General features: G+C 39.6%; 2 protein-coding genes and 1 non-coding gene across 11 annotated transcripts in view; 1 reads left to right on the plus strand and 2 right to left on the minus strand.

Annotated features, from left to right (window-relative positions):
* Positions 1-23,968, plus strand: part of LOC5512455 (2-oxoglutarate-Fe(II) type oxidoreductase ppzD) — a 28,286-nt gene extending 4,318 nt beyond the window's left edge. The window contains exons 7-8 of one of the 9 annotated variants that reach the window (XM_048722907.1): positions 351-541; positions 23,755-23,968. In XM_048722907.1, coding sequence (XP_048578864.1) covers positions 351-533 — 183 coding nt within the window. In that variant the 3' untranslated portion in view covers positions 534-541; positions 23,755-23,968. Of the gene's footprint in view, positions 1-350; positions 759-2,401; positions 5,372-8,715; positions 8,796-9,238; positions 9,363-9,825; positions 11,151-23,754 lie in introns of those variants that run through there. The other 8 variants (XM_048722906.1, XM_048722904.1, XM_048722905.1 and 5 more) reach the window with 8 other exon arrangements.
* Positions 6,129-8,245, minus strand: LOC5512480. Its single transcript, XR_007306787.1, has 3 exons — positions 7,525-8,245; positions 6,906-6,960; positions 6,129-6,162 (listed from the first exon to the last, which is right to left on the minus strand). It is a non-coding gene; the product is annotated as an uncharacterized LOC5512480 (transcript).
* Positions 13,388-17,169, minus strand: LOC5512454 (histamine H2 receptor). Its single transcript, XM_032381826.2, has 2 exons — positions 16,962-17,169; positions 13,388-15,762 (listed from the first exon to the last, which is right to left on the minus strand). The coding sequence occupies exon 2, from the start codon at positions 15,422-15,424 to the stop codon at positions 14,531-14,533; it is 894 nt and encodes a 297-aa protein (XP_032237717.1). The 5' UTR covers positions 15,425-15,762; positions 16,962-17,169; the 3' UTR covers positions 13,388-14,530.
* Positions 23,969-25,031: the final 1,063 nt, after the last annotated feature.

The raw sequence follows: 25,031 nt of genomic DNA on the forward strand, positions 1-25,031 counted from the left end.
AAAGGCTTGCAATTCCGTCATTTGACGAAAAAAAAAGCCTATAAACAAAATCCGTCTCGCCAAATTCCGTTTTCGTGCTCAAATTCAATCATCTGGAAAACGGCCATTGGCAATTTAAGAAGAGGAGGGGATGGGGGTGGGGGGATGGGGGTAGGGGGGGATGGGGGTAGGGGGGTGGTCCAAGAAAAAACCCTCTCTACGGGAGTGGGCAAGTTTGTCTTTTTCTGAACCACGCTATTATGGCACCCTCATCGAGAACTGTTATAGTGATGCGCCTTAGCTTGCGACCTGTAAGAAATAAAATTGCTCAGAAAAATAGTAGAAATATTATTTTTTCTTCGTTAACGCAGAAACACCGTGTATTAGTTCCCGAAGAGGAATTGAAGCGGCGCAGGGCACGCCGGTCAATTGCATTTTTCGTGCACCCGGATGATGACGTAATGGTTGAGTGCCTAGACGGCTCTAATAAATACCCAGCAGTCACTGGGGGCGAATATCTGAAACAACGGTTCGCCGCTACCTATGAATATTGACCAAGGAGGTAATAAAAAATTATGTTCGAGAAGGAAGTATTACCAAATCAGATATGCGTTCTTCATATTGAAATCTAAAGGAATGGAACTATTATCACTAAGATGAAAAACAGATATTGCCAATAGCAAAGTTCCAGGGCGCAAATTGAGCATAGGAAGAAAAGGAAAATGATAATATAAATTTCTAAAATGCTTCTGGATTAATAAAGGGTATTTTCTAAGGTACAGTGATTTTTTTTTTACATCTGTTAAGGCGGTTTTCACTTAAATGGGGTTGATAAAAAGGGTGACTAACATTAAGAAATAATCTTTAAGTGTAATCTCTTTGGCTGTCAAACTCGCGCACTCTTCGGCTTTTGGCAGCAAAATACCAACAACGAAAGCAACTTACAAATTACCCATATACATTTTCTGTCATATTTTCTTCGAAAGATTTGTTAATTTTTTCCCTCGCTCTCTGGTGTGCCTTCCGTAGCCATTTCTGTTTTCATTTTGGCATACGTATTGCCCCCTCAAAAAGTCATTTACTTTTTAAATCAGATTTATTTTTATTGATTGATATGTTGCGTTGTTCTGTCAATGGATAAATGCGATTATACTTTTGCCCTCAAGGCCCGCCTTGCTACCTTATCTCATCAGTTGTCATCAGCTCAAAATGCGGTCGGATTCATTTTGTAATTATAAAATGCACTTGCTTTCTATTGGTGATTTGCTGACTCAATAGCGTATTTATTTTTAGTTTTTTTTTCTCGATCATAAGTGAATAATGTTATACAATGCCTGCGAATAATGATTATTTTTGTTGCTATGTGTTTTTGTTGCTAGGAGCTTTCCTTATTGAGTGAGGTGGCAAACCCTACGGCACAACTTCAATTTTTGGCATTACTGCTCTGTTGTGTATTCCCCAAGGTCGGGCGTTCCTCGCACATTATACTTTACCTTTTCGGTAAAGCTTTTTTGCATTTTTCGCCATATTTGTCCTAGCCTTCTTCCTTTTCTTTGTCCTTTTTATCATCCTCCATTCTGCCTTTGCTTTTGAAACTTTTTTAAACAATAAAAAATGTTATTTAGTCATTTGAAGCAGATATTCTCTCTATAAACCTCTCATTTGTTGGCGAGATCTCGACTTTGGTTGTAACAACCTTGTACCTCTGTCGTGTGTTGACGGTGTTCTTGTTCTTGTCTAAGTCCAAGTCACTTGTATGTAAATGATTGCTGACTTGTATATCGCCGTTGGGTTCCAACTCTGTTCTTGTATCGCACACTCTAGTCAACACAGGGTTACCATTGTGCGGACATAGACATTGCCTCTCGTTGGGGCTTTCATTGATCGTCAACTCGTCGGTGAAACTTGTTACGAATCTAGGCTCGGAGTAGATACGTTTGAGCACTGGTAGGGTTACTGTTGAACTCTTTTTGACGCAGTCCGCAGAGGTTGTCCCTCTCCTTGTCCTTGTGCTACGATATGATGGGCGTCTTCCTGGAGACGTGAAATACCCCTTGAACAAGCTCCGGGATGAACTAGTACGAGATGGGCTATCAGGAATTGATGTCTTTCCCGTGAACATTTTCAATAATTCCCTGTTGAAGTCTCTTTTCATGAAAGCGTATAAGAAAGGGTTGATCATGCTTGCGAAAGCAACGATGATGAGCGAGGCAAATGGTAGCTGATGAGGGATGAGATCGGGCCTACTCGCGATGTACTCTGTGATGGTCATGTATATGATAGGTGCCCAACTGAGGATGAAAATAGACACCACAAGAAGAAACACGTTGATCGTCTTTCCCTCTATTGAAGCTCTCCTTGCCCCGTCACGTGTTTGCTTAGAAATGTTAAACATCTTCAGTTGACTCATGTGTTTTCTTAGACGCTGGAAGATGCGAATATAAGCCAAGACGATAAAGACATAGGGTGCGATGACACACACAGACATCGAAAACGCCAGGTAGCATTTGTGATAGATGGAAGCTACGTTCGCATCCCAGGCCAGCGGTAATAGTGAGTAAAGTATCGCAAACACCCACGTGATCACCAAAACCGGTTTATAACTGTTTCTGAGTCGCTCCGTGTAGCACAGCGGGCTCAAAATAGCTAGGTACCTGTCCCACGTGACCGCGCACAGATTTGCGACACCCGAGACCAGGACGATTGATATGATATACCCGGACACAGGGTACCCGGGGATACCGGAGAAGTTCAGCGGCAAAAGCACCCCGCCAATCAAAATGTCGGAAACTGCAAGTGATGCCACGAAATAATTCGTAAATGTTCGCAGCCTCTTGAGGAACAGCACCATGCAACATACACTGACGTTCAATGAGACAACGAGTACTGATAGCGTGATGAGAAGAATATCCATGATGCACCGCGAAGTCTGCATGAAAGTCCCGTATGTGAAACTTGAGTACTGTTTTCCTTTTTCTCTTCAACCGTTCGGACCTACTCTTATTGTCAAAACTTCAATACCTTTATCTTAAAATTCTTTGCCACGTATTTGGAACGTCCTTCGACTAATCCTGCTTATTGTTGCAGCTATTGTTTGTTATTTCACTCTTTTCTATCCTTCGGACTTGCTGTGTAATGGTTTCCCGGTTGTTTGTTATTCACTTTTCTGAATAATACATTTTGATTTTCCTGGTACTTTGAATTCCTGCCCTCCGACAAGAACGGTCTAGGGTTTGTCTGTTGATATCTCCTAAGATTCCAATTTTAAGGCGAATGCTTTACTAAGCGTGATGCGTGAACAGGTATTGCTCGTTTTCGTATCCGTGTAGTGACATTTGCATTGCCGTGCTTACAATTTTAGCGTTTTAATGTTTCTTATAAAGCACCTCTTGTGTTTAAAGTCTTCGCCTCGGGCACGACTCATACACGTGCGGAATGGTTTGTTTCGCAGTTACCACGAACAGGAGTCTGTATGATAAGAATGTGGAATTAAAAAAAGGAACGGAGTCGGCTGCGTGTAAAGCGTTTTCCTAACGTTCCCGTGGTTTCTCTTTCGTAAGCGAATACGCAAAATCCACGCAAAATGTGTTTAAATGGACGAGAAGCTTCCCTCAGATTCTAAGGCTTGGTTTGGCTTTCTACGAACTGTCTTGATTAAAATTCTTGTGTTGGCACGAGCTCTTGTGGTAAATATCAGCACACGCAGATTGCTTTTGGCTTAAGAGACGTTCCTTCTGGTCTCGTTTTGCTTCTCTTAGTTGTAGCGTTCTAATGTCATTTGCTCTCCTGCACGTGAGCGGCCGGCATGCATTGCGTTTTAGGTTATCGCTAGTATCCCTCCTTTTTTTACAATGCTTTTAAATATAGGGCTTTAGCAGACGAATTTCCTTTATGCACAATATATTCAAGGTTTATCTTAAATCGCTTGTAAACACCAAACAGCGCGATGATGCACTACAGATTCTTGTCTCTACCGTTAAGCACTTGCTATTTATTTAATTTTTGTATTTTGTCCTTTTCCTTATTTCTCTTTGATGAATTTATTTGATTCCGCAAATGAAATCGCAACTTGTGACTACTTTGCTTTTTAGTCTATGGTATTTGCTGCGGACGTATAGCGAATTAGCTATTTAGTCTATGATATTTGCTGCGGATTTATAGCAAATGAGCTCTTCGTACGTGCAACCAACTGTAATGTTGATACCGGCTTGGTGACTAGGATACCTTTCAGGAGTGAACCTTAATAACAACAAGACTAATGTCTTAGCCTCTCCCTGGCGTTTAAGGTGCAATATTGAACCGATATTTCTTACGCCTTTTTCTTAGCCTTTTCTGATCCGAGCAACCTCCAACATGTTTCTTCTTTTCTTCTCTCTCTTTCCCTCTTTTTTCCTTTAGTGTCTCGGGTTATTTAACCTCTATTTCCCTCCTTGCTTGTTTCTTTGTTTTACTTTTCTTTCAAATGACCCACTTTTCTTTATTTTCTTTATTTCCACCGCATATTTCCTCTGTCTATCTCGTCACTTTATCTCCAGTTCGAGCTTCTTCGCATAATGTCGACCTCGAAGTGATCCAAAGATGTCCTCTACTAAACACACATACACACGGGATTACAGGATTACAGTGTGCGAGACGGATGTCTTCCAGTCCTGACCGCACCTTTAATTTACCAAAATTGCTTTACCTGAATGTTACGGAAATAGAGTGCTTTTAGATCTATCTCATAGACGCCGCAAATGCTATGCTAAATTTAGCTGCACATTTGCTCAATTGAACTTAAATTTACCACCTTTTCGTCCTCCAGTTGAACCGCAAGGCCTAACGCTAAGGCGTTTATCTGACCTGTTTACTATACGGTATTCGTCTCTGAGGAGTTTGTACGTGTATTGGCTCACGTTGGTGTGCGTAGACTTTGAGTAATGTTAATTCTCCAGTCGGATTTTCAAGATATAATCTATTTCTTCGTTTGTGTACAGTTTTGTTTAGAACGATACAATCAATCGCTTGTTAGATCGCCACTATCGCCATTTCTCAGTGGGTGTTCTCTTTTCTTGATGTTTCTCATCTGTTTTTTCATCTTCTTTTTTCTGGTCTTTATTTTCTTAACCTTGGTAATTGATGATCAAAACGAACTTGATACGATTTCTGCAAAAAAAATATTAAAATAAAAAAATAAAATAAAATACACGTTTTTAGCATATAAGCTCTGCATGGGATAAGGGACCTAAGTCTGACCACTGAAGGGAGACAAAAATCTGTCTGACTTTGTGGAGGTTTGGATTAACGATAAAAAGAGTATTATAAAAGCTGCCAAAACTCTCCTAGAAACCATGAACTTTGTATTGTTATCTATGTATGTACGCTGAAAATCATTCAAGAATCATAAACAACCGAAAAAGGAATCAAAGGGAAAGTCAATCAACGTGTCACAAATAAGGAGAAAAGTTCGAATTCAGAGGAAACATTTGGCGAATGGAAACATAAAAATGCTTCGAGTTGCCCAAGCTAACTAACTATTAGATCTAAAGGTCAAATTCTAAACTGTAGTTAAAAGAGCCCCTTGTCAATTTTACCTTTTTTATTATTTCCATTCAATATTAGAAAAGGAATTAGTTAACAAAATGCCGACATTACCATATAAAAACTTTTAATACTTAAACTTACCAAACTCACGACGAGAAAAATGGCGACTGGCAGATAATCTTTCAACGGGTTATTCGAGTTATATAAGTTCAATTAAACGGGTTCTTCTGTTTTCAATAAATAAGATGCTACTTTCGTATTTTTCTACATAAAATACACATTTTTTATCTTGTTTTACGTGGATTTGCTTATTTTCAAATTGCTTTGCTAATTATTATTATTTTTGCCATGGATCCATCTTATACACTAAAGACAGAGAACATTTTCATGAGCAACTTATATCCAAGCATTGGCCATGATCTCCATTTGACACAACTACAAACAATAATACATATCAATAAAAACACCGAGTAAATTTTTGATTTACTTACCTTTTTTGCGATCTTGTACAATGTCACGTTTCTGTTTTACAAAACCATAGACTTCTTACATATTCTCACACTTGTTGATAAATGATATCGTTACAAGATATTATCTTTTGTCGGGCATTTTGTTTCAATCTCTTGTTTTACCTCTTGTGCGGTTTGCGGTTAACCTTTCCTATACAAAAAGCAAACCAATTACACGGCATTTAAAGGGTGTTTACAAAAGTAAGATTAGATTTTCTTGAAAAGTAAAGTTTGTTTTTTTCAGAAACCACAACACTATTTGCAGAGACAATACACGATTTCACCAAAACGACGTTCCCACAGGCATGCTAAATGATCACGCAGTGACCTTATTTTTCGTATTTATATCACGTCCGTTTGCGACAGTGTAATTTCTGAGATTTACCGTCAACACTAGCAGGGAATCTTAATAATTGGCGATAATGTGTTTATTTTGTTAGATAAACATGAGCCCGTCTCTGTTAATCTAACGAAAACTGTAAATATTCACCAAGTTTTTAAATAACGTTAGCTATATTGAACAGGTTAATGTGTGCAGTGTAAATACACTCAATCACTATAAGCTCAATAATAAAAAAACGACAGAATAGAATCCCTCAAAATGTTTTCCTTTAAGTAACTGGCTCAACTACAATTAACATTATCAAACAGCAAAATGTTACTCTATTCTAAAACGACACAAAAACGTAAAAAGTATTAGTATACCTGAGGGGGGGCAAAAAGAGGACAAAATATTCAAAAAATAGATAGACTTATTTACGTATTTATCTTTAGAAAATGTCCTGGAGCGGTGATATATATTGTCTGATTTATAATCCAATTTTCCTAAAAAAAAAGGTCGTAGGATGGTCTCTTAGTGCTGGTAATGTGGTTAAATCTGTGCAAACAGCTTACCTTCGAACCAGGTCGTCAAGCCATCGTTCGTGTATTGTAAATTGCTCTTTTCTCTCTGCAAGACAATTTACCATACCCAGACTAAGACAATGGTGATTGAGTTTTTTTTACAAACAATTTCAATTCATGTACAGTTTTTAAACCACTGAATTTTAATCGAGTTGGCCGCCGTGACCTCTGCAATAAATCCAGCGCAACTTGCAGTTCAGGCGGGAAAATGGCTAGGATTGGTGAATCACGAATCAGTGGTGGGGTTTCTTGAAATACTAGAGCCAAATATTTAGACCAACATAGGAAGCTGCTAAAGCCTATCAACCAGAACTTATCTAAAAAGAAATGGATAATAGGGTTGTTTTCCCGGCGCTTTTCTCCCACATGGACACGTTTTAAAAATAAAAATAAATAAAAATGCACATGATGAGTTATGAACAGCACTTGTGATTTGAATATCATCCTCGACACCTTATTGCCTTGGGCTTCTCCAAAATCACAGAGGTTTCAAGTTGAACCAGTGTTCAAGGCAATAATTATAGCTGTTTCTGGCTTCGGAAGATATATTTAACATCCCTAAACCTGTAACAAATCATATTGTTTTTTCTACGAAATGCCAATGACTTACCTTGATTTGTATTCTGAGCCACTAATCCATCTATGTCCTTTCCAATGTGCTAGATGAAGTTTTAAGTTCCGTCTTCATGTCAACTACATGATTTTTGTTTTCGAGATCATAGCGATATCTCGTCGGTTTCTAACGAGATGTTTGAACGCTGTTGATTGGGTGTCCCATTGCTTTATTGCATTCTTAAACCATTTTCAACATCACTTTGATCGATGCTTCATTTAATTGGATCCCTACGCATCGGAACATCTTACCTAGATGATACACCCTTTTTTAATAGCGCTTAGTCTTGCGAAATTTTCTAAGATGATATCGATGAACAATCTAGGTCCGTTGACCACAATCAGAGGATTGCAGTCAAAGTTCCAATAAGTAATCATTTTAACAAACCACATATTTTTTGTGTACTTCTTAAGACACGGCACATTAAAAGATTCCGTCAGTTGAAATAAATACTGGGCACGGTAGGCAACAGAGGCGAAACGGTCGAATCTGCGTTAAATTCTTGCCTAAGGTTACAAAGTCATTACGGGGGAAACTTTCAACATATGATGAAATAGCCGCCGCGCTTGAGTGAAAAAAAGCAGACGAGTTTTTATCATAAAAAAAGGTCTGAGAACCATGTTTTTAGCAGCTATAATTGTATTTTTCTCGGGCAGTCGCGCCCCAAAGCTTTGTTTATTCTTTTTTGTAATATTTTTTTTCGCTCTCTCTCAAGAGCTATCCATTAATTACATTTACACGGAACATATTCTCAGGGGCACGATTTGTGTCTTTGAGCATTTAGTTCCTTTGATATAATACAAAAAGGACCCTTTTATTTTTTAGTGTTTTAAAATGCACATTTAATTTTTGAACTTGGTGTTGAGAAATGTCAAGCAATGGTGTAGTGATGAATTAAGTGTTTATGTTACATTAAAGGAAACCTAACATTTAAAACGCCCTAATGCAAATATAAGATTTTCTCCGATTTTGAAATCGCATTATGTGTCTTGTTGAGCCAAAATAGGTTTGAAAGGTTGACCTATTTGATTCCGCTTTTGTCAATTACCGGCAAAATACTAAAGTAGAGTGTTATTATGTGTCAGCTAAAGAAATTAAAGCGCTTTGAAATTCTGATTTTTTTATTTCTTCAAGTTATATTGCCAGATGACATAAGCAATGTAATAAAAAAACTTTTTTACTTTTCAGTATTTGAAAAGAAAACATTCACAGTGATTTGGCGACGAGACATCACTTAATAAACACGTTAAATGTAAATAGTACTAAAAGCAAACTCGAGGTAATGGTCTTTTTTTTTATTTCCGCGTTGCATAAGATCGTCCTTAATCGCCATCTGCCTGCTAAACAAGAGAACCCTTGATTACTCGAACTCGGACAACCTGATCCCTCATTAATCCGGGCATTCTACCCAAGTGTTCTCTAGCCTTGCGAACTTTGAGCTCGAAAGAACCCTGATAACTCGAACTCCACAATACCCGACTTATATCGGGAAAAAAATTGCCCACAATCAATATGATTATACCAAGACCATTTAAAGTCCGTCGATCTGACTTACAAGGTTGTTGTGTTTTGAATATTCAAAACTCTAATTATTTTCAAAAGATACAGTTTCCCTTCATCATTTGATACTATAGAATTGATTCGTTTGAGATGTGGAATGGATTAATTCAAGATTTAATTCACTACTGATATGAATATCTCATTTTCATAGGGTTTCATAGCCTACAAAACAACCCGTCAAACAAGTCGGATCGACGTGCTTTTAATTCTTTGCCTGCCCCACCCTTGAATCGAACTAATAAGGTTTTACAAGTAATAAAGACAAAATATTTCTTTGTGGTCTGCCGTGTTCTTTTATACACACACACACCATTTTTTTATTTCCTCGCCGAAGGATCATCAAATTTTAACAAATTTAATTGCAATCGAAACTTATTGCTTCATATAAATCACCCCTTTTTCAATACGTAGCCTGCCATCAATTCTGAGCGTACTCAGCTGTTTGGAATAAAGAATTAAATTGATTTAAATGGTCTCATTGTACAGGGGGTGTATCCAGCAACATGTAAGGGGGCGGGGGGAAATTTTGTATTCTATAAAACGTTTGATACCTGTAATAAACCTTGAAAGGTAAGTATAGAGAAAGGGGAGGTGGATGCTGATAAAGTAGTGGTTGAGGTGATGCACCAGTAAATGTAAAGAGCATAATTTAGTAGTAGATGAAAAGGATATGATTACGAGCATTTAGAAGCGTAAATTTTCTAATGAATATTTCATATGTGCCCTTATATTCTACAGACGGTAATGACTCAGGAGAAATTCTAGTTATTAGAACCAGCTAGATCCTCATCATCAAATTACGCGGGGTGCTTTAGCAATTTATAAGACGCCAAGATATATGACGCTTAGAAACACTTCCTTTCATTACTTCCCTTCGCCAGCCGCGCTTAAGGCGCAAGAACAAAAGAACACCATGAGTGTGACTCGTGCTGGTTGCCTACCAACACACCACTGCTACTACACATGTTACACATTTTATCAGATGTCAAATATTTAATGTAACACTTGGTGTACTTATACAGTTAAATGTTAAATCTGAGCTTGTAAATACAATGCTTTATAATGCTTATCAAATAAACTTAGTGTGGGGGTTTTACACAATTCAAGAATAGAAAATCCTAGAAGATGTCACTTTCATAATCACACGTCCAATATGAAAGTATGAAAAACCGTTATAAAACCTAGCAGGAAAAATTCCGGAAACATATTCCTCGAACGAATGCATGGAATATTTTTCGTATATATTTCGTATTTACGTATTTATGCGATAGTTGTGATATTTCATTCAGCCAAAAATGTATATAATAGAGACAAAAATAATAATAAAAATGTATGAGTTTATTGGCGCTAAGAAATCACGTGACCTCTTAAGTGATAAACTCGCGCGCGCTCCCAGGGTTTTCCCGCCAAAATAATAGCAACAAAAGAGCAACTGATGTTTTCAACTTTTACGAATTTGCCGAATCTGCCATGTCGAAAGGGCTTTTTTACATTAAAATATATTTTTATCGCTCTCTGGCTTGACGACTACAGCCGTTTCTGCGTATCTTTTGGCATGAGTTTGCTATTCAAAAAGTCACGTGATTGTCGTCTGTTGGATTAAAAATATGCGTTTAGGCTATCACATAGGAGCTACTGCATAGTCAATTGTAGCTCAGGCTCTCGGGCAAATTCCCAACTGAATAACGGGGAAAAAAGCATAATTTTTCATTTCAAAATAACTGTTAATATTAACAAAGTAAAATTACCAGCAATTACAGTGTAATTTCACATCATTTTGGGTTAAAAAAATTCCAATGCTCAAATGATGCAGCAAATCGAGTCACACAAACAACCGACACTAAACAGAACAGATATCATCAGTAAAGGGGAAAAATAAGTTTTTTCTTGCTAAGAAGAAAGCACGTCAGTGTGATTAATTTTGCAAAGTAGCGGTCGGGATTATTTTCCGGTCCTGTGATTTTGTGACTTGAGATTTATTTATTGATAAAACCTGAAAGAAAAAATAATTTTCAGTTTCGAACTTTATGCGTGACAAGTTTATCAAGTCCACAATCCTGCACTAAAAAAAAAGCAAAACATTAAGCCGAAAAAACATTTTTTCGTGAAAAAAATGCCAAGCATCTTTTCCAAATATCTAATCGTTCGTCCCCCAAAAATATGAAAGTCATTGGTCTCTAAAGACCGCGTGACAAGTTTATCAAGTCAATCCTGCACTAAAAAAAAGCAAAACTTTAAGCCGAAAAAACATTCTTTCGTGAAAAAGTTGCCAAGCATCTTTTCCAAATATCTAATCGTTCGTCCCCAAGAAATATGAAAGTCATTGGTCTCTAAAGGATTGATGAACCACCTTTACTTTTTTGATTTGATTCTACAACAGCAAGAAAACAATATTTACCACAAACTTTCATAGACTTTCAACCATGAAACTGCTCTTAGCAAGCTACCTATGGGGCGATTTGGTTATTCTCGATTTAACCCATAGACATCTCACTTTTTTTTGTTCAGAAGGGTCCTCAGCTCCGCTTAGCTAACAAAACACGTTGCTCATTCGGAGAGTGAACGTGAATATTCTAATTCTGTTTTTTTTAATAATGGGAATCCTGTGGCGCGGGTGATGGTGAGTGCACTGGTGCGAAAACATTTCCGAAAAACTCCAAATGAGGGATACCAGCCGCGACTCGACGCACCCGCGATGGTGGGCTCTCGACTCTTAGTTTAAATATGCGGAATGTTAATAAACTACCTTGATCTGATCATGATCGATTTGTTCAATCAAGATGTCCGTCACTGTCGAATGAACCCGCAGTTCTCATTCAGTGAAGATCAAGCCAATTTTCTCCTTTTCATTCAACCCCCAAGGCTTAAGGCCAAGGTTCTGGCAGTTTGTGTTCTTTAAGTCTAAAGTCGTGCGCCAGCATTTGCCGTATTATATTACCGAACTTGTTTTCCTAAGAACGATAATCTGGCTCTCAACATCAGTATAAATACTCGTTTATAACCGGGTTTTTTAAGGAACGATCCCCTGGTCTTTGCGACAAACAAAACAATACAATAAAAATGCAAGCAAATAAAAATGGCATATATAAAGGCGTACAATTCTTGATAACAACAACGGGTGGCCCATAAAACTTAAAGTCCATGAATCCGACTTGCGTGACACTGTTATTTTGTTTTTGTTTTGAATGTTTAGAACTCGCATCATTTTGAAAAATATAACATACCCAGCGTTGTTTGATATCGTAGGAATATAATCGAGTCGATTTTATTGTAGGATGGATTAAATTTCAGCATAATTCAAACGGATTTAATTCACATGCATGGGGTTTTCATAGCCTACAAAACCACGCGTCACTCAAATCGGATCGACTGGCTTTAAGCACTTCAAATTGACCATCTGATCGGGTTGGCCTTGAGATTGCCAATGCGGTGGGGTAGAGGTTAGGGATAAGATTGCCATCTGACTTGTTGCTAATAACATGCCATATTTACTTTAATAATATGTTTATCTCAAGTGTTTAAACCCACATTAAACCATCCTGTCTTTCAAGGGGGCGTGCGTGACTTTTTCCTTGTGGTTTACCCTTGTACAACACAGTCTCCTTTGAAGAAGCTTTTTGCATTCGAGATACGCGAAAAGATTAGCCTGTTAAACAAGCCCTAGGTGGTTAAAATATGAAAACGCCGGACGGACAAACGGAGGCGATAGCGGGCAGATTTCGGAGCTGAGCTCCTGTTCCCTTCTCGGCCCAATCCCACTATTTTTGGCCGAGCGCTACGTCTGATAGAACGGCTTTTCCGGAAGATTTTCCAGGGCGTTTTTGAGAGCCTGTTTCGGAGGTTAGAAAAAGGTATAACAGAAACAACCTTAGGATATCTTAATATCAAGTCATGACCAATTACAAAGAAAAATCACAACCGAAGGACATAATACAAAGGAATGCAACAAAAATAAACGTGTTTCACGAAGTCAGATCAGAGTCAAGCCATAGGCAACCCAAGTACATTATAAGCAATTTTTTTTACTGTATGATAAAAGAGATGAAATTCAGTGTTTATATGGCTTCGTAAGAGGGTTTCCGATAAACCCAGGAAATTGCTTGAAAAATATTACAGAGTTCCTGAAAATAGTGATAAATGAAGGTATAAGTCTTAACTTGTCTCACTTTCGAACGACACGTTTTGTAACCGCAGCCGCCTGGTAAATGAGTAACTCGACCCCCAGCGGCGCGATTTTTTTCTTCCCCACAGGGATGGCATTTGAAAGTGGTACGAGGTAACGCGTAGGGAATACAACCAGTTTAGGTAGGAATGCTTGCTTTATTCAAAACTAACAAAGCCATTAGACATAATTTTTGAGTAAAGTTATCCTATAGCCCGTGATTCAACTATACAAATTTCAAATAAGTTTGTACTCGGAGAATACATGTGTCGTAGCCCGAAATGCTTAATGGTAATCAAATTGGTAAGCAAATAGCGCAACTAAAAAAAAACAAACCTAGTTTTATATTTGTGTTCCTCTAAACGTTATCACGACTTTCAAAAGCTAGATTCAACTAATTATACGTTACCCATAAACTACTACGGGCTACGATACTTGTATCTCGGGTGCAACTTAATTTGATATAGGTATGTACAAGTATGCAATAAAACATGACAAATTTCTAGAAATGCCTTTTTACCTTTATTTCATATATCTGACGGGAAGGCAACGAAATAAAAAGAAAAATAAAGATTTCGAGCTAGCGAAAAAAAGCTGTTTTAGTTGTTCTGACATTTGTCACGCAATTTCCTTATCGTTCTGATATTTGTCACGCAATGCCCTTGTCTTTCTGACCTTTGTCATGCAACATCCTTGTCGTTCTGACTTTTGTCATGCAACATCCCTGTCATTCTGACGTTTGTCACGCAACATCCTTGTCGTTCTGACCTTTGTCGCGCATTACCCTTGTCGTTTTGACCTTTGTCATGCAACATCCTTGTCGTTCTGACCTTTGTCACGCAACATCTCTGTCATTCTGACATTTGTCATGCAACATCCTTGTCGACTGACCTTTGAAACGCATTACCCTTGTCGTTCTGACCTTTGTCACGCAACATCCTTGTCGTTCTGACCTTTTTCACAAAATGACCTAGACGTTCGAACATTTGTCACGCATTACCCTTGTCGTTCTGACCTTTGTCACGTGTTTCCCTTGTTGTTCTGGCCTTTGTCACGCAATTCTCTTGAACCCAAGGTGGAATTACATAACATCAGTGCGTGAATCTCAATGTAGATTTCCGCTGGCTGGCGTCCGCTCAATATAAGTGCTTCCTGTTCAGAGATATCACACGGCCTGTCGAACGAACAGTTCTTGAATCGTTTGCAAATTTTCACACTAAAAAAACTCTGAGTTTGAAAGTTCGTTAGCTCGCCTTGGGCGCTTCCTGTTATTCCACTTTCTCAAACAAATGTCTGACCATTTGTTGTACCACGGGTTCCAATGGAACTTGTCAACAAATGTAGCCTTTTGCCAGAAGTGGATCCTTTTTTCTTTCTTAGCCTTTGCAATACCTCCTGGAAGTCAGGTTTCATCAGTCCATAAACCACAGGGTTAGCAATCAGACCAAGAGTGATACTAAGTGGGGAGGCGTGGTACAAGGCATTGGGGATCAAGTCAAGTCTCCCTACCATCCCTGCCCCCGTGGTAAATATTATTGGGCCCCAGCTAAAGAGGAACACCGACGCATGAAACACGAATAAACGCGCGAGTTTCTCAATCGTCGACGCGCGACGCAAGTCGCATTTGCGCTTTTTTGAATTGGAGGTTTTGTTGATTCGCGTCTTTCTAACGCTTATGGTGACGCGTATGTATGCTGCGAAAATAATGACGAAGATCACTATAATGCAGCTTTCTACGATGCCCAAGTACACTTTGTGTATGGTCAACTTGATGTTAGCATCCCAGCAGAACGGCAACGTGGCGAAGAAAACCGGAATAACCCAGATGGACAGTAGCGAGAGCGGGAAACTCTGGGATATCGAATGCCTGTAGTGCAGCGGACTGGTCAATGCGAAATACCTATCCAGTGTTATCGCGCAAAGGTTCGTCAGAGAGCTTAAGAAGACGACGGAGTATATTACGTTAATGACAGGTGGAGAATTCAGGATATGGACATACTGGAGGATCAGAGCCATTGCCATCATGACGTCACTGGTCGCCAAGGAAGCGACATAGCCATTAGTGTATGTGCGCATGCGCTGGTGTGTCCATACCACAAGAAGCACAATTGAATTTGTTACTATGGCAACCACAGAGAGTACACACACGAATATGCTGGTGATGGTAATGTACATTTTGTGGAGGTCTGGAACGGGCTCTAAAGTTCAATCTCTCATTAAAGGAGATAGCAGGAATTGGTGATTCTTCAGTATATTTTCTATGAAGAGATAACTTGGATGCTCTTTAGATGAGCGGGTGTAAAACGAAGTTCACTGAATGAAACGTCTTTTTCTGTCGGCCTATTCAAATTTTTAAACATTCGTTTACTTTTCTTTAAAGTGCGTTCACCGTCCTGTCAGCTACTTCTACACTGTCATATCTCATACATCCCTGAATACTTATCTTCTTACTGCAGAGATGCGTCGTTAACGCAAATTTTCGAAAGTCCTTGGCAAATCGCTCCCGCTGTTGCCTGATGAGAAGTTAAAAAAAGCAAGTTATGTGTAATGAGCTTTCCCCAGTATGCTTTCTACTTTACAGCTGTCGAATATTTAGAAAATATCTGCTGAATGCACGGAAAGAATAACATTAGATAAAATATCGGTAAAAGCCCGAACTCTCCTTGTGTGTTTAGGATTGCACATACACCTATTTCAAATATGGTTGTCAGTGCAAATGGCGAATGACAATTGCCAAATGAACAAAACAATGGCAGTTCTCTACGACCGAAAGGTGCTTATGGGTAGTAATTATTTGTAAAAAATGATGGTTGAAAAACCTTAGCGATGACAGAACCATATATTTTACTTTTAATGGATAATCTTTTATTTATATTTTTCTGAATATGGATCAAATATGTTGGGATCCAATGGTCCTGTCGGCTTCATTTGTCAACTCGCAATTTGCCGTTTGCACAACGACAACGTTTTTTGAAATCGGTGTATATTGCATACTTGAGTGCTTTGTCAATTTCCACTGAAAACCCCCGCTCTTTTCTCGAAATGAAAGCAAAAAAGCCAGCTGATCTAATAGAAAAAAGTCTTAGATTTTCCCGCTACAAAACAATAAGCGCTATCTGTCAGCGATTGATTTACATACTGCTCTCACTCGTCAGAAACAAAGCACTCTCCCTCGAAAAGTGTTCCTACGATAAGAGGGGATTATATGAAGGCGGCGACTAAGCAATCGAGAGTGTGCTAGTACGAGTTTGAAATGGCACTTGCCTTTTAAGTCAAAGAAGCACTCCCATTCAATCAACGAATCCTGAAAAGTTTTTAGATCAGGCCCGGGACAAAGTCACCCGCGCTGTCTGCGTGTAAACTTTGCAGATGGGCCTTGTCTTTCGTAATCCTGAAGACAACATAAAACCACAGATCCGGCTTCGCCATTTGTTACGCAAATAAATCATCGCTCAACTTCAAACAAGTGAGATAAGAAAGGTCCCTGGATTATCCCCGAATTTCTAATTTGCTAGATATTAGGTGGAATTCTCGCAAGCGACTTGATTACGGATTGGGTCGCAAATTCAAGGCGAATTTCCTGATTTTTTTCTTGCTGTTCAAGTGTTTGTCAAGAACCATTCCGTGACCCACTCGATACACTCGAGAAACTTACGAAAACTTCATTTCCTTTTTTGGGAAGACTAACATTTTGTTATTATATCTCGCTTACCTTTAGAAGACTCTTGCGAATTTTCTCGTTTTCAGGAAAATTATTATAATGTTTATGGGTGATAGAAGTCAAAAGTTTTATCACATATTTTTGCGGAATTGCCTTGAGCCATGTACAACACAACAACACGTTTGAGCTTTTAGTGATTCCTATAACCTTAGGCGTTAAAGCACGTCCGTGTCGAGTATATATATAGTTAAGGCCCCTGCTAATTTCCAAATAGAAAATATTATCTCAGCAAAATCGCCCCCAAAAAGACATTTGAGGCACGTCCCACCTTGATTAAAAGTCATGATATTTTATTTTGATTATTTTTCGCGCGTTATATTATTAAAACACAATTCATTTTGCACGCATTACACCAAATTGCAGAGTTCGGTATTGAGAAGTGCTTATTACATTTTCGCCCCGGGACGGATATTAAAGACTGACATTGATTTCGAATAATTTCATGTACTCGATGTAGGTGATGTGACTTAAACGGAACGAATTTAGCAAGCGTCGAAATAAGGCAGTTTTTACGGCTATGTAGTTATGCGGATTTGCATAAAAATTCCGCGTTGAATACTTTTTTGACAAAAACCTTGCTTGGTTCGATAGTCGTTTTTCTATTAAACAGATTAACATTTTGTTTTTGTTTTCAATAAAACATTTTCAACTGAACTATTAACATTTTGTGAAAAAGACCAATTTTCCTTGTTCCATTTTAATTTGACTTTGTTTCCCAATATAACAAGTTCTGGCAAAGCTGTCCATTAAAGCCTTTTTTTTTCTAATTTTGAGAAATAAAAAGGGTATTAAACGAACATTACTTCAACCGTAGACGCCGTTTTATTTACCACAAAAAACGTAAGTTATTCGATTTGTTGCTTCTGCGATCTGTCGGTTCACATCCTTGATTTGTATTCTTTGTTTTAAACTGATGGATCCCCGGTTAACGAATATGCTTAGCATATTTGTCATTGAAAAGGCGGCGAGGGGAAGGTTTATCACAGTGAAATTGTAAATCGTGACTTTTCTCAACCCAGCTGTAGTTTATTTTCGGATTTAAGTTAAAAGATAATGATAAAAAGGAAATCGAACAGTTGCAAGCGTTATCAGTTGAAGTGTGAACATGTTTTGAAGCACACAAAACCGGTTTAAGCAAACGAACTAGATTAAATTTTAAAAGACATAAGATTATCCCTTTAAATTCTCGTTCTGTACTTAATTCAGGCACAGGTAGCCCAGGCACTGGTTTTGAAGCTTGTTCGTAGCTCGGCTGAACTGGGAGCAAAGTAAACTATTATTACCCTCCCCACCAGGTGAAAAGCCTGCGAGGCTGTCACCGGCGCATTCGATACGGATTTCATACTTTTATACGGTCTAAAATTCAGAACTATCAGTTTTCGGAGGTAAGTTATCTGTTATCTCTTATTCTAATTAAATCTGTTATCTCTTATTACTATTGAAATTATTGTATCCTTACAAGCCTCTCCCTCGTGTCCTTACAAGTCCCTCCCTTGTATCCCTACAAACCCCTCCCTTGTATCTTTACAAGCCTCTTCTCGTATCCCTACAAGCCTTTCCCTTGTATCCTTACAAGCCTGTCCCTCGTATCCCTACAAGCCTCTCCCTTGTATCTTTACAAGTCTCTCCCTCGTATCCCTACAAGCCTCTCCCTTGTATCCCTATAGGCCTGTTCCTCGTACCCATACAAGCCTCTCCCTTTATCCTTATAGGCCTCTCCCTAGTATCTACACAAGCCTCTCCCTTGTATCCCTACAAGCCTCTCCCTCGTATCCATACAAGCCTCTCCCTCGTATCCATACAAGCCTCTCCCTCGTATCCCTACAAGCCTCTCCCTTGTTTCCCTACAAGCCTCTCCCTCGTATTCCTACAAGCCTTTCCCTCATATCCCTACAAGCCTCTCCCTCATATCCCTACAAGCCTCTCCCTCATATCCCTACAAGCCTCTCCCTCATATTTCTACAAGCCTCTCCCTCGATTCCCTACAAGCATCTCCCTCATATCCATACAAGCCTCTCCCTCATATTCCTACAAGCCTCTCCCTCGATTCCCTACAAGCCTCTCCCTTGTATCCCTACAAGCCTCTCCCTTGTATCCTTATAGGCCTCTCCCTCGTATCCATACAAGCCTCTCCCTCGTATCCCTACAAGCCTCTCCCTCGTATCCATACAAGCCTCTCCCTCGTATCCCTACAAGCCTCCCCCTTGTATCCCTACAAGCCTCTCCCTTGTATCCTTATAGGCCTCTCCCTCGTATCCATACAAGCTTCTCCCTCGTATCCCTACAAGCCTCTCCCTTGTATCCCTACAAGCCTCTCTCTCATATCCCTACAAGCCTCTCCCTCATATCCCTACAAGCCTCTACCTCGTATCCCTACAAGCCTCTCCCTTGTATCCCTACAAGCCTCTCCCTCGTATCCCTACAAGCCTCTCCCTTGTATCCCTACAAGCCTCTCCCTTGTATCCCTACAAGCCTCTCCCTCGTATCCATACAAGCTTCTCCCTCGTATCCCTACAAGCCTCTCCCTTGTATCCCTACAAGCCTCTCCCTCATATCCCTACAAGCCTCTCCCTCATATCCCTACAAGCCTCTCCCTCATATCCCTACAAGCCTTTCCCTCGTATCCCTACAAGCCTCTCCCTCGTATCCTTATAGGCCTGTTCCTCGTATCGCTACAAGCCTCTCCCTCGTGCACCTACAAGCCTCTCCCTCGTATCCCTACAAGCCTGTCCCTCATATCCATACAAGCCTCTCCCTCGTATCCCTACAAGCCTCTCCCTTGTATCCCTACAAGCCTCTCCCTTGTATCCTTATAGGCCTCTCCCTCGTATCCATACAAGCCTCTCCCTCGTATCCATACAAGCCTCTCCCTCGTATCCCTACAAGCCTCTCCCTTGTTTCCCTACAAGCCTCTCCCTTGTATTCCTACAAGCCTTTCCCTCATATCCCTACAAGCCTCTCCCTCATATCCCTACAAGCCTCTCCCTCATATCCCTACAAGCCTCTCCCTCATATTTCTACAAGCCTCTCCCTCGATTCCCTACAAGCATCTCCCTCATATCCATACAAGCCTCTCCCTCATATTCCTACAAGCCTCTGCCTCGATTCCCTACAAGCCTCTCCCTCATATCCCTACAAGCCTCTCCCTCATATTCCTACAAGCCTCTCCCTCATATCCCTACAAGCCTCTCCCTCATACCCATACAAGCCTCTCCCTCATATCTCTACAAGCCTCTCCCTCATATCCCTACAAGCCTCTCCCTCGTATCCCTACAAGCCTCTCCCTCGATTCCCTACAAGCATCTCCCTCATATCCCTACAAGCCTCTCCCTCATATTCCTACAAGCCTGTCCCTCGTATCCCTACAAGCCTCTCCCTCATATCCCTACAAGCCTCTCCCTCATATCCCTACAAGCCTATCCCTCATATCCATACAAGCCTCTCCCTCATATCCCTACAAGCCTCTTCGTCGTGCAGGGTGCGCGCGCACCCTCTGCCCATCTTGGCTGTCAACAAAATGAGTTATTTCTTTTTAAGTGATCTTCGCGCAAATACTATCCTTTTCCATTTGATACCTAAGACTGCGCATCCCCCTCCCCCCTCTGCAAATCTTGGATACACACCTGGTATTTTCCAGCAACCTGGATCTTTATGGTAACGTACAGACACCTGTCCTCACCTGTATTATGGTTTTATATTTACCCTATTTTATTTTTGATTACCTTTATGCGTATAAGAATGTGAGATATATGTCTTGCACTTCTGACCCTACCCTTCTTCCACCGTGGTATTGTGGTATATGTCTTGTTACCAGGCACGCCTGCATGTGCGTTTAGCTAGTGTATCAGGGTCGGGTTCATCGTCCTGTATGATCTGTCTGCTTTCAGTGTCTGTGTCGTTACAAAAAACCTTGATAACTGCCGAAGCAGCATGTCTTTAGGAAGGTTGATAGCACCGTTAGAAACGGCGTACATAACATCTTGCTCTATAAAGATTTGGAGTCCCGTTTTTTTCCGACACGCCCCTCCCCACCGTTAGAAACGGCGTACATAACATCTTGCTCTATAAAGATTTGGAGTCTCGTTTTTTTCCGACACGCCCCTCCCCACATTCACTGACCTGACAATAGAATCGTCACAAAGATGCCAAGTGCTGGAGGTTTGTACTTGTTGACTGAAGGTCTTTCTTTTCAGGCGGCTGGACCGCGGGTAATAAATGGTGCTAGTTTCCACCGTTATGGAGCAGCTTAACAAACTGAGTTGGGTCTCACTCGAGTTCAGAAAGTTGCTTTTAATGTTCACGAGGTAGACAAATACACAATTTACTTGTTAAACACTACACTCGCATGAAGTTGTATTGCGATTGGGACACGCCCATTCTCGCAGCCTCATCTAAAATAGCCCTTCTCATAATTTTAAACTCGATAACCCTGCGGCTCAAAAATATACCACGTTATAAACCGGCTTCATCAGGTCTGCACTTTTTGCGTCGTTATACTATACATACCTATTTGAGCCTACAATCTTAACGGAATTCTTATAGAAATCGTTGTTCCGCATCTTATCAGATTGGTCCTTCGAGCCGGATGGCGGGTGTAAATAGCTCATTGGAGACTCACGATTTCGTCTTATATATCATTTCTGAATGAAAATGAGAAAGATAAAATTGGAATATCAACACCGCTGGACGGAAAATGCTGGGATTATTCTATGTTTAAGAAGTTGCGTGACAAATCTTGAAGAATCTTTAGTGTTTACAAATTTACTTTCAAGCAATGGTGTTACTGATGTAAATGGCTTGAATTTGCCACCCAGAAAGTCACGACAATACCGTGTGATACTTTTTGCGTCGCACTGTGCAGAGGCAATTGATCCCGAATTGACAATTTATAATAGAAATATAATAGAAAAGCGCTAGATACAGAAATTGAAATTTTTAGCGCACACTGATGCAAACACGCCACCGAACATAAAAACCGACTCAACTAAAACTCTTTGTAAAACTTCGAAAAGTCAATAGGAGTATAATGTGGAATTTGTATTTCTACCATTGATGAAAAATATCGGCATTTCAAGGGAAATTAGGTGGTATCATTCAATTTTCTTAAACGGGCTGTATGGAAAGCATTCTGCAAATGGCGGCGGGTGCGACATTGACAAAGGTCACTTCAAATTCGATTTTCTACCTGAAAGCTACATTACAGATGGCAGCCAATATATTTTTTTGAAACCTGAATAAACAAGCTTTTATTGAGCCTAAGCCTGCTAGTTTTCGTAAAATGAGTAACTCGGACCGAATTTTGGGCTCTTAGGTGATGGACTAAGTCGCCTAAGATTTTGGCAAAATGGTTGGACATTCGCTGCGTTCGCTAAATAACAAATGTTATGTTGGATCCTTTTTTAAGCTTTTTCTCTTTTAGAAAGACGGAGTTTTAAGAGTGCATAAATGCTGTTTTTCAATAACATTACTCTTTTACATTTGGAGATTTGAAATGAAAACGCAATAATTTTTCGTCTCCGATTGGGTCTATTACTACTACGTTTTGGATAAACTCAACCTTTTTCAAAGTTTAAAAAAAAGTTTAATCATGTGACTTAAAGGGATAACACAAGGCCTCATAGAATGCTCTGTTCCATTGCTGTTTACATTATCAAAATGTCCTAAGACATCACTTACACCGTACACTGTATTTTTGTTAATTTTCAAAATTTTATATTGTCATTAGACTGACATATGCATATGTCTATTACGATAACCAGTTCTGTAGCAGTCATAGTTCCGTATCACTCAGCATTTGTTTTTATCTTTTTGCCTCGAATATTGTAGATTTGAACAATCCAAAACTACCAAAGTGATAAACTATTAACCTTTCCTGAGATATAAATCCGGCTTATTTCATTCAATGGTTTGTTCAGAAAGTACCGTAAATGACCTGTTTATTAAATTTCGATGGTCCGAAGGGGGGCGTTCATTAGATAGAAGGCGAATCAGAATCAAAATTTTACCGAAGCAAAGTTAGCCACTGGATGATAAATCCAACCAAAGCAGGTGTTTATCTCATACTTTTTAATTGTGAAACACTAAACATCAAAATTTTACCGAAGCGAGTGCCTCACTTGCCTCATGATGGCTACGGTCCTGCCCAAGTGCAGTAGGGTTCTAGTCTCAGCCGGGATCATTTTAGATTATAGCATGCGAAGCAAGCGTTTACCGTGCGACGGATGCAATGATTTGTTCCTGGATGCTACACTGCGAGAAGAAAACAAAAGAAAATTGCAGACATCCTAAGCAATGAGATTAAGAAGGTTAGAGAGCGGTACCCTCATTTTGGACTTGACATTGAACAAAACGCTACTCGCTTACCAGTGTTGATTAAGCGAGATTGGGGCGTCATTAAGTCAGAGGTGTTCTTTAGCTAGGGGGCGTTTATTAGGTCATTTTATTAAAAATTTTATTCCCAGTAATATTAATTCTAAACGGTTAATTTTTATTATGTGGGCCTTTTGGAACAGTCATTCGGCTGAATAAAGAACCTCATTTTTAGGACAACCTTCCTTGATATTAGTTAGCGCTTGATAAAATATTATTCTATATTAAAATAATTACTGAAACTGTGATTGATATATCAAAATGCTAGGATGATTAAATAACACGGCCAAGATTAACCATAGTTAAATCGTTAGCTGGCTAACTTACAAAGGGATATGGAATTTTTATTGCAGAACACTTAAAAGAACTACAACAACGCATTGGCAGTAATAGCATTTACATTTTGTTCTTGTAGATAAAAACGGCATTTTGCAGGCCCATACGCAGGGAAGGGGGGTGCCGGGGGTGCGAACGCACCCTTCTCCCCACCACCACCACAACGTCAAACTATAAAGCATAAGCTAGATCACTCTGTAGCCAAATCCGACAAAAAACGTCCGGTGGAGACACTGCAAAAAGGCACGAGGGACGAGGGACGAGGTGCGTTCAAAAGCAGCAGACAGGGAAAAGTGGAAAAGCACTGTGAAGGCCCTATGTGCCACACGGCACGAGGAGGACAGGTAACAGGTAACCCCCAAAGAAAACTCCTGGGTACGGGCCTGGGTTGTGGCATTTATTTTGGAAGAATTATATCAGACCGTTATGTTTCTTGTAATAATGGATTTGTTAGCGACACGCGAGCAAAAGCCCATTGACGATGTTGGTTTGTTAACCTGCTGCATTGCGAAGTTAAAACCATTTTTATACATTAATTTTGAACATAAAGGAAGGGATGAGATATGTAATTCAGTTATGAAGCGCCGCGTGAGCGAATATTTTAACATATATTGGTAACCCATCCACTCGAGTTTTTGTGACGCGATGTCCGTCCGTCTGTCCCTTAAAAGAATCGTATAACAACCACACTTGGCAGGTGTCATGTATGTGTCAAGGGAAGTGCAAAACTGTGGTCACGTGATTGGTGACGTCATCGATGAAGTCACTTGAAGCAAAAATATGCTGACGTCATCAAAATAAAAAAAATGTATTTATATTTCACTAAAGGAAACATCATCATATGGCAACCAAACTCGTCAGGTGTGATGTAGGTGTCAAGGGGAATGCAACAATATTTATATATATAATATACGAGTTGTGTGACGTCATCGATGACGTAACTTGAAGCAAAAAACGTGAAAGCAAAAATATTCATATCTCTTGAAAGAAACATTGTTCACAACCAAATTCGGTAGATGCAGGTAGATGTCATGTTGGTGTCAAGGGGGTGCTCCAAAATGGTCACGTGATTTGTGACGTCATTGAGGACGTCACTAAAAGCAAAACTATTCCGATTTCATTAAGAACAAAAATATCCATATCTCATGAACAAAACATCATATAACAACCAATCTTGGTATGTGTCATGAAGGTGTCAAGGGGGTGCACCAATATAGTCACGTGATTGTATCTAGTGACGTCATCAATGACGTCACTAGAAGCAAAAATATGCTGACGTCATCAAATAAAACATATTTATCTTTCATTAAAGAAACATCGTGTGACAACAAAACTCGGTAAGTGTGATGTATGTTT

The sequence above is a fragment of the Nematostella vectensis genome, chromosome 15, assembly GCF_932526225.1.
Source record: "Nematostella vectensis chromosome 15, jaNemVect1.1, whole genome shotgun sequence".
Classification (NCBI taxonomy): Eukaryota; Metazoa; Cnidaria; class Anthozoa; order Actiniaria; family Edwardsiidae; genus Nematostella; species Nematostella vectensis.

What these genes read in the sequence shown, in the direction of transcription:
- LOC5512454 (XM_032381826.2), bottom strand. Translation starts at nt 15,424, where the DNA reads ATGTACATTACCATCACCAGCATATTCGTGTGTGTACTCTCTGTGGTT.